Raw genomic sequence first — 10,775 nt, 5'->3', positions numbered from 1 at the left:
CATTTCGACTTTTTTCTCAACATTTCAACTTTTTTCTCAAAATGTCTACTTTTTCTCGACATTTCGACTTTTTTCTCGAGATTGTACTTCAACGTTAATCTTGACATTTCTACTTTTTTCTCGAGATTTTAACTTTTTTCTCAACATTTCGACTTTTTTCACAAAATTTTTACTACTTCCTCGACATTTTGACTTTTTTCTCAACATTTCGACTTTTTCTCGACATTTTGACTTTTTTCTCGAAGTGCATAATGAAAAAAAAAGTTATAACTAATATAGATACATGCAGCATGTGTTCATTCTAAGGCTGATACAAGACTTCATTTTTTGCAGCTCCAGACATATTGTTTTTTGTGTTTTTGGTCCAATATGGCTCTTTCAACATTTTGGGTTGCCGACCCCTGCCGTAGATGAAAAGGATGGTGTTTTATCTGGAGCATTCTGGCAGCTGGCCCTCTGGGCTCTCTCACTACACTCGTGACGGACTGACTTAGTCCGTTTCAACCTGTTATGCAGTCATTGTCACCTAGGTTATAGGACCACCGCTGGAACAGGAACAGGCTGGGGCTGGCGCCGACGTCATCTCCCCTGGGCTCGAACACACCTGGGCCCCCCTCGAGCCAGGCGAGCCCGGAAGGGGGACTCCTCCTCGACCCAGCACATGTTCTTGGCCTACTCCCGGCAGAAGAACTCAAGCAGCGTGATGAGCTCTCCCGCTGGGTCCATCATGGTTGGTCCGTTCTGTCAAGGTGTGGTTTAGTTGAGGACCCAAAAGCAGGAGAGCGGGAGGCAGAACTTCCAAAAACTGGGTTTATTAAGCAAAACCAAACCAAAAACGCTGCAGAGCAGGATCAAAAGCAGAACAAAAAACAGAAATCCAAAATCTAGGCGAGGAGACATGGAGAGAGCAAACAAACAGTACGGACCAACAGGGAGCCGGGGAAAGACATGACTAGATACACACAGGGGATAACGAGACACAGGTGCAGACAATCAGGGCAGATGGAAAACAGGAAGGACAGAAATGAAACTCAAACTGGGGGAAATGTGAAAACCCTGACAGGACACTTCTCAACCTGGACACTCTGTGTTTGCACTGTTGCCCTCAGGTAGACGGTACAGAGCAATAAAAACAAGAACAAACCGATTCACAGACAGTTTTTATCCTACAGCTGTAACAAAACTTAATCTACTCAAGAACAAACTGTAAACTGATATGAAGGATTGTGGGCAATAATTATTTATTGGTTTGTATCAGTTATTTATTTTATTTATTCTTGTGTGTAAATGTTTTATATACTAACTATAGTGTAGCAGGGCGAGTGCTACGGGGGCCCGACCGACAGGATAGAGGAGGACACGGAGCTTCAGTGCAGAACCCTTTTTATTATAATCACCCACAACACAGGACACACGTGCTTCAGCTCCAGCACAGCAGAACACAGATCACCAGCAGAACACAGATCACCAGCAGCTTCCCAGTCCAACACCCGTCTCAGCAGCAGCTTCTCCTCTTATAAGGCTGGCAGGGTGGAGAGGCTGACGGGCCACACCTGTGTCCCGTCAGCCTGAGTGGCTGCAGCTCCTCCACTCTGCCACATATAGTATTTATTTATTTATTTTCAGCACTGACTGATGGCACTTGTTGTATAACAATTCAATTCAATTCAATTTTATTTGTATAGCGTCTAATACAACAAAAGTTGTCTCTAGACGCTTTCCAGAGACCCAGAACATGAACAATTATATGTTATATAACAGTGAGAAGGGTGTGACGAGTAATCCTGGTGCACGTTCGCAAGGTCGGACCAATTACCGATGCACAAATCCAGATGATGCACGTGGCTTATTTGTCAGCACTCAGCAGATGAGCAAAAGCTAACTACGATGAAAATAAAAACCTAATACTTTCAAAAATGAGCAATACAGCCTTCATTTCTAAACTTGTAGTAAATGGTAAATGGCTAAAAGCTCAGTTATGGTTCTGCGTCACACCAACGCAGAGCACACGCCGCAGCCGTGACGCCGTGCTGAACCCTTCAGACTTCTCCGTCTCTCCATTTGGTCGCGGTCCAGTACCCCCCGCGGCCACTAGTTAGCAATCTTTTTCTGAATGGTTTATCCGACTTTTTCCGGTCACAGTAAATCAAAGAAATAAGGACAACTATTGTGCAAAAAACAAAAAACAAAAAAATCACACATAAACGAAGAAAAGAGCCCTGGAAGTTCACTACTGATTCAAACCGGAAACCGGAAATGCTTCGCTTTCAAACGAACCAATCACAGCCCTCTCGGTCTGCGTGTGGACGGCGTCTCCTCGACGCGTAGTTACAATTTTCGGGAGGTGCACGTCAGTGACGGCGCAGGTGACGGCGTGTCCTCTGCGTCGATCCAAACCACACGCCGTAGGCACGGTGCCATTTTGACGCAGAAGCATAATTCAGCCTTTACACTTATATAGCGCTTTCCAGCTGTACTCCTACAGCCCCAAAGCGCTTTACACTGTAGACATTCACCCACACACACCGGTTGTCGGCGGAGCTGCCACACAACGGCGCTGGCCTGACAACCGGGAGCAACCGGGGGATTCAGTGTCTTGCCCAAGGACACTTTGGTGGACACAGGAGGAACTAGGGTTCAGAACCACTGACCTTCAGGTTCATGGGCAAACGCTCTACCAACTGAGCCACCTTCCCCAACTTAGAGAGTCTGATTGTCAGTCAACATCATCAGATTGAATATGTTGGCCGGTGTACAATCTGGCCCGCAGGCTAGTATATTACAGCCTCTTAGGTTACAATTAAAAAGGTCAATACTTTCTTGCTGTGGGTTATATCAGTCAAACCAAACGCAGGTGCCTCTGATTATGTTGGAATTTAATTTCAAGAAATAGAAGTATCCTCAATAAATAACTTTGAATCCTAAAAGATACCTTTTAACGGCCCTTAATGTCCTGCCTTATTATGCCTGTTAAGATCAAGAAAACTCAGAAGGCTGGGAAAAAGTGCATTTTGCTGATATTTCCTGCATGTCCAACCAGATACAAAAACATACAGACCAAATATAATCGAGTGGACAGATTATCACTGTCAACCAAATATCCACCAAGTCCATCCGGTACGTGGCTCAGAGAAACTGTCTTAACTGTCCTGCATCCCTTTAGTCAAACATACAGTATTTGAAGGTATTAAACTGGGAATGGTGTCGGTTGCTGCTACAACTACTGGTCAGTAAGATTTGGTAACTTGTTTAACGTCATTCATGATCGTTATACATTTTTACGGAGCACAAATTACATTTTTATACTAAATGGACACATCTCAATTTCGTTATCTTCCCTTAACAATTAAAAACAATCAAAACAGCTTTTGCCATCGAACCTCAAACCTATAGAGCTGATAATGCCTCATGTTTGTGCCTCTCCTTTCTCTATTCCTCATCCTCTCTTCGTGACCTTCCCCCAGCTCATGCATGTTAATTTGAAGTAATTTTAATATTATTATTTGAATGTTAAATAGAGATGATTTGAATCATGAATAATTGTTGATTAAATGTATTAAATTGATTTACAATGTGAGTGTCAGTCGACTGAACAGACAGAGTGGTTGTCTGGGTTCACAGAACAAATCTCCATGGTAACTCATCCTCCCCTGCCTTCGTGTAGCCAACTGGAAGTTCATCCCTTGTCTTGGTTCTGGGAAACAGTCCTCAGGAGTCACAATTCTGGATTTATTTATTTTTGTCAGTGGTTGTTCAGTTAAGGTCAAAATTTTGAACCCCTAAAGAAACATGGAACAATAAAAAAGAAAATACTACCTTTTAGTGTTTCAGCTGGTCTGTGACTTTGACGTTTGGTGTTATCAGAGTTGATACCCAGAATAAGAAAATGACAGTATTTCATAAAAAAGCATTTCCCAAAATGAATGAATGAATTAATTAATTAATTAATTTTTTTGAATGAATTAATTTTTATTTCGAACATGTATATAAAATTGAAAGTAAAAATAAAAAATAAAAAGATAAACATTTACATCTTCATATTCACATATGTTTGAAAAATAGGAGTATAGGAAGAAGTCTACACTTTTTCCTAGTTCCTACCCCTTTATAATTCTATGGATTTAAATTATTGCTATTATTATATCTACACAATATCCATATAAATATAATCTATATAAATACTATGTAAACATGCCTATTATTACATAATTATCCATATAAGTATGTAGAAAATATAAATATTACATAAATATTATATCAATTTCTAGAAATTACAAATATTATATAAATCTATATAAATACACTATATAAACTACATAAATATCCCTATCAATATATATATGCTACATACATAATAAATATATTACATATATTACATAATTATAACTATCCCTCTCAACATATAATATATACTACATAAATATCCACATAGATATAATTTTATCAATCAACATCAATTTATCACACTCCTCGTTAACCCATTTCCTCTTCCATATGCCTTTTTATAAATAATTTTTTGTATTTCTTTTTAAACAGATTTATGTTAGTACTCTAGTAATCTTTGTTTCATTTCCTGCTCCAAACTGTTCCACAGAGTCACTCCACAGTTCGATATGCACATGCTTTTCATTGTTGTTCGTACTTTATGTTTTCTAAAATTTAGTTCTCCCCTTAGATTATAGCCCTACAGTTTACAATTGAATGATGCCGACGTAATTTACAATTAAATGAATCAACAATCATGTTCCAGGAATAAGGCTCTAACAGAACGTACCTTCTTCACTCAACTCAAGCAAGCTGATCACCAGCAACAGCCTGTCTGCAGTCGACATGTTTGTGCTCCATGTATTAGTATTTCCTCTTCGGCAGGAGGGTCCCCCCTTTACGATCCAGGTCCTGATCAAGGTTTCTTCTCTCTTAAAGTTTTTACCTGCCACTGTTTATTAATAATTGCTCAGGGGTCGTGTTCTGGGTCTCTGGAAAGCACCTATAGAAACAATTTGTATTGTAACAGACGCAATATAAATAAAAATGGAAGTGAGATGTGAGGGTGTTGTAATAATGCAGATGAGTGCATATTTAAATGACCTAACAGAGAGCGGATCACTAAATTACTCACGTTTGTATGTAAACTAAAAGCAGCAGTTACATTACCAGTCTATAGATGGCACCCAACTTGTCACCAGCGTTGATCATTTTTTGGCTTAGGCTATTTACACCCGGGTGCAAGTACTGATGCGTAGGCTATTTACACCCTGCTACCAATATCAATGTATGCTATTTGCACCCATGTATTATTAGAAAAAAAAATGTAAAAAAAAAAAAAATCCATCAGCTCATCAGTGATTGACAGGTATTCACACCACTTTTGATAAACTTAATTTCACTTATCTTACAATGACATAAGAGCAAAAATTGTTCGTACAAAAGTGTGAGAGCAGACGTTTGCCTGGCTCTATTGTTTGACATGGTTCCAATTTTAGAGTGGTGCACATGCATGCACACACACACATACACACACACACACACACACACACACACACACACACACACACACACACACACACACACACACACACACACACACAAACACACACACACACACAGACACACACATAGCCACACAGACACACACATAGCCACACACACACACACACACACACACACACACACACACACACACACATAGCCACACACACACACACACACACACACACACACACACACACACACACACATAGCCACACAGACACACAGACACACACACACACACACACACACACACACACACATACACACACACACACACACATAGCCACACAGACACACACACACACACACACACACACACACACACACACACACACACACACACACACACACACACACAGCCACACAGACACACACACACACACACACACACACACACACACACATAGCCACACAGACATATACCGTATTTTCGCGACCATTCGGCGCGCCGTGTGGAAAGGCGCACCCTCAGTTTTGTGTGTCATTTTTGGATTTAAAACACACATACGGCGCACCGACCGAAAAGGCGCCTTCTACACACATGGAGCGCCGCCTTAAAACACACACACGCGTGCTGCACAACACACACACAAGCATACAAGTGTGCTTATTTAAAAATAGAGCGGGAGCAAAACTTAGTTGGATTGTACTTTATTTAAGTTATTACCCATTACCCATCGAAATCTTCATCCTCCGTTTCTGCATTCATCCGGCTCTGCGTCGGTGTAACGCGGAACCATAAATCAGCCTTGCAATAATACAATGGGCGCATTGCGTCATTGGGCGTGCGGTACATTTTTTTAAAAAAAATTGACGTTTATATGCGCCTAATGGTCGCAAAAATACGGCCTGTTCACCTGCATGCTTGCTCTGTAGTTTTGGGGGTTAGTTAAGGTAAGGTTAGGTAGCTTAGTTTAGATGTGATTGGGTCTCGGGACCTGGGACGGTTGCTGCTCGTGTTCCTGCCGGTTCCGTGCCTGTTTCGTGTCTGTTCTGTTTTGTTTTTTTTTTTTTTCAGATTTCCAGTGCTCAACCTGCCCCTCCATGTGTGTTCTCGCGTCCTGGATTAGCAGCGGATGTCACCCCCCGTATGTATGCGTGTATATATATATATATATATATATATATATATATATATATATATATATATATATATATATATATATATATATATATATATATATTGATAAGATAAATATATTAACAATGCACATATATATGCCTTAGGTTCTTACCAGCATGGTATTAACCATTAATATGTGTGCAGACAAGGTAAAAAAAAGAAAAGAAAAAAAAAAGAGTGGTGCACATGCACATGGGCAAGTGAAAAAGTGCCTTCTGTTGCAGACACGTTGGTGCACATGTGCATGGGAAACGCATGTGTTTTCACATGTGAACAGGGTGTGAATAGTTCAGCTGGTGGGGGCTTGCTATTTGTACCCTGGTGCAAATAGTCACTCCCTAATTTTTTAACCAAAAAAGTGTGTTATCATGCAAATTCTGTCTACAGTAATTAAGGTTTAGTTTTTTAATTCTGATCATTAGAACATTTTGGCCTCACTTCAGCGTCATGAACCTTCTTATCAACGTAGGCATTGTCACTATATTTAGCAAGTTTTCAGACACTTTTTTTTTTTTTTTTTTTTCAAAAAAGTGACAAGAAATCAAGCAACTTTTTTTCAGGTGTTATTGAAGGATTCTGACTGACCCAACTGGCCACGTTGTAATTAGTAATGATCAATACTATAAATGAAACCCCAGTGAGTCAAAAGCTCTTTGCTCAGTTAATAACAGTAGGGTCAGGTACGATACACATTTGTACTTATATAAATTAACACCACTAATTAAAGTACTTGAACAGAAGATTAGATATAGTTCTAAATATAATGCTATCCATAGTTTGTCTTGAAGAGGTTTTATGACAACCGTTCTGAAGGTTTCTCAAGCACGTTAATGATTATTGACTCATGCTCAGAAATGCTGTTAAAATGCTTTTCGACAAAGGAGGGGTCAGTAGATTAATTTGTGACGTGGCATATTTCCATTTTATTACATTTTATTATCCTCAAGAGTTCTTAGATAGATGTGCAAGAACATTTCCTCAGAAGATTCCCACAAGGTAAGCTATGAACATGTCTGGGGTCCGTGATGAAATGTGAAGATTTAATGTGTCACATTGGTTTTTAATTTTAAATGTTACTCTTATTTACGTTGTTTTATTATACTTTGTTTAACATTGTACAAATTAATGAAAGATTTCAATTAAAAAACAAGCTACATCTACTTTTTATCTAACGCCGTAATACTTAATTTTACTCTTCTTAACTTTATCTCTGTCCAAAGATGATTTATTGGACAAATGCACGTCAACAAATAATACTGTGACAAGTTTTTTGCTTCTTGTTTCATGCAGGTTGTGTTGGAAAATTTAGACTTGGCCACTTGAATAATCAAAAACTGCTGAGAGCAGCAAAATAAAGCGCTGGCCCGACTAAATGTACAGACAGTCTGCTCATAAAAGATAAACACTGACCTTAAAGATGTTTTTGTCTACTCGAATCGTAAGAATGAATCATCCTTTTTGCTTTAAAATCAGTACGGTTTCATTGTCATTCTGCATTGAAACGCCTGATGTATGTTCTGACCCTTTTGCATGCAATTGTTTAATTAAATCTACTGAAATCTGAATCGTCTTTCAAGTCTTATTCTCGGTAACTTAGACATTCAGTTTCAGTCCAGTTATTGGAAAGAACATATTAAAGAGCGTTTAATGGGGTTTTCCACGACACAGGTCAAGTACGAGAAAATATAAATATGTTAGTTATATCTCTAATAAGCTCATCAAGTATGGGATATACAACATTGATTCTTTAGAGAAGGTTGTAACAAAACTTTTTCAACCACTAAAAACGGCACAGAACTGTCAGTTTTTCACTAGTTCTGGGTAAATTTGATGAATATGAATGATATACTTATTTTCTTTTTTTTGTATTATGAACTAAATTCACAATGCAGTTTGTAAAATGCTGTTTTTCTTTTGATGTTTACCTAATTTTTTAGACTTTCTTTCTTTCTTTCTTTCTTTCTTTCTTTCTTTCTTTCTTTCTTTCTTTCTTTCTTTCTTTCTTTCTTTCTTTCTTTCTTTCTTTCTTTCTTTCTTTCTACTAAATGCATTATGCAAGAAACCTTTGAACTAAAAACGGCTATAATTTATTTTTCAGATGACTGTGTTAGATCCTGAAGGAGTCTTTCGTTTATTAACATTTTTTTATTTAAAAAATGATTTGCTAAATATTGTTGCACTATTATTTTTGGGTGGACACAAAAATTAAATGTTTATAATGCATGCTTAATTAGGAGGGCAGCTAAAAATAAGTCTGCTTCCAATCTCAGACAGGATGAGGAGAAACATGTTCTGAGCTAAGAAAAGCCGCCGCTGATCCAGGGTTTCTGCTCCCGCAGTAAATCAGCTCTAATCAGCATCTCCTCGGCATCCATGACAGAAAATAAGCAGATCACACAATAACTGTGCACAAGTCTTGCATTCCTAGTCTGTCGATTCATCAAAAGATTTAATTACATTTGTGTTCTTATTTCTGAGAAGCAAACAATAAATGCAGGAACCAGGCTTTATTCAACATAAACACAATGGTAGACTAATGAAAATAATTTTAAGGCATGTGTGCAGGAAGTGGAGACTTCGTTTGTGGCTGATGCCAATTATTTAAAAAAGCCTTAATCAGGAAAAAGAAAAACAAACTTGATAAGACAGCAACACCAGTGGTGCCGATGCTGGAAAGGATTATTTTCTTTTGCCACAAGCTTAGAACCCCACAGTTTCAACAAATGAATGTGGTGACCCTGCTAAAAAAAATTGTCTAAGTCAGTTTTCTCAAGTTTGTAAAATAACTGGAAAAACTAAACCAAATATTACATTCAGTTTTTCTAATTTTTTTTTTTTAAACTTTAGATGTTTTTAAAAACAATGTTTTTGTTACTCAAGAGCATCCATAGTTTTTGCAGAGGTGGCGGTGTAAATTCCACCAATACTTATCCTTTTGAGTGTCATAAATGAAAGGCTATTACTGTCTCACCTTTGTGTTAGTACAGAGATAACCAGCAGGTACTGAGGTTTCATGTCTTGCTCAAGGAAAAGTCAACAGATATGAACACATGACTTATTACCTTCAACAGTTTGACGCCAACTTGATTCTGTGTTCCAGCCAACGTGACAGAGTCAGCTAACCGCCCGGGGAAGCTCTCACCGCTGAGAAACTACACAGAAGGGGCAACGAGGAATAATAAAGACCAAGAAAATGCTGAAGAAATTAGGCAAAGGACTGTGGAATTATCGCGCCATTATCCTAATCGTCCTCACACCACTGCTACTGCTTCCTATTCCCATTCTCATACAGACAAAGGTGAGTTTCCTCAGCACGGTAGGACAGTTACACACGGCAACCGTGGAGACGCAGTTTCTGCTCTTTAGTTTAATCATCAGTGTAACTACACTGCAAAAACTCAAAACCTTACCAGGAATTTGTCTTATTTCTAGTTAAAATGTCTCATTTTTAGTCAAAAAATCTCATTACACTTAAAACAAGAGTCATTACCAGAAAAATAACTTGTTATTTGACCATTTTCACCTGTTTCAAGTAAATTTTCACTTGAAATAAGTAGAAAAATCTGCCAGTGGGACAAGATTTATCTTCTCATTACAAGCAAAAAAATCTTGTTCAACTCGCAGATTTTTCTACTTGTGAAAATCTACTTGAAACAGGTGAAAATTGTAGTTTTTTTATAAGTAATGTAATGTAATGAGATTTTTTTGAGTAAAAATGAGACATTTTAACTAGAAATAAGACAAATATTCTTGTTAAGATTTTGAGTTTTTGCAGTGGAGGTCGAGAAGTTCTTTACTACACCAAGAGACACCAATTCACAGCTCCCCGTCCTGACTTTAGCAGGGCGATGAAGACCACACATACTTTATCTAAATGTATCTAAGGTTAATACGTTTCCATCAAAACAATTCAGCACATTTCCACCCACGTTACTGGGAGAGGACTGTTGTGTGCAGTTTGATCCATCTAGCCGTCCATTGGCCGTGAATGCTTTGGTCGTATTCAGGGTCGGGGTGGATGCGTCCGTCTCAGCTTTTACCAAGAAGAAGCTGCAATGAACTGAAAAGATAACAACAGCATGAATATTGGAGTTATTATTCAGGTGTCCATTATTTCTCC

The 10,775-nt window shown here is 38.4% G+C and overlaps 1 protein-coding gene across 1 annotated transcript in view; it reads left to right on the top strand.

Annotated features, from left to right (window-relative positions):
- Positions 1–9,719: 9,719 nt before the first annotated feature.
- slc13a1 (solute carrier family 13 member 1) overlaps positions 9,720–10,775 on the top strand; it is a 35,385-nt gene continuing 34,329 nt past the window's right edge. Inside the window, exon 1 of the mRNA XM_061722222.1 lies at positions 9,720–9,953. Within this exon, the coding sequence (XP_061578206.1) occupies positions 9,849–9,953 (105 nt within the window). The 5' untranslated portion in view covers positions 9,720–9,848. The remainder of the gene's footprint in view (positions 9,954–10,775) is intronic.

This window comes from Cololabis saira, chromosome 5 (genome assembly GCF_033807715.1).
Source record: "Cololabis saira isolate AMF1-May2022 chromosome 5, fColSai1.1, whole genome shotgun sequence".
In the NCBI taxonomy this organism is placed as follows: domain Eukaryota; kingdom Metazoa; phylum Chordata; class Actinopteri; order Beloniformes; family Belonidae; genus Cololabis; species Cololabis saira.
The sequence above is the reverse complement of the archived record's forward strand: the minus strand, read 5'-3'. Positions and strand labels throughout refer to the sequence as shown.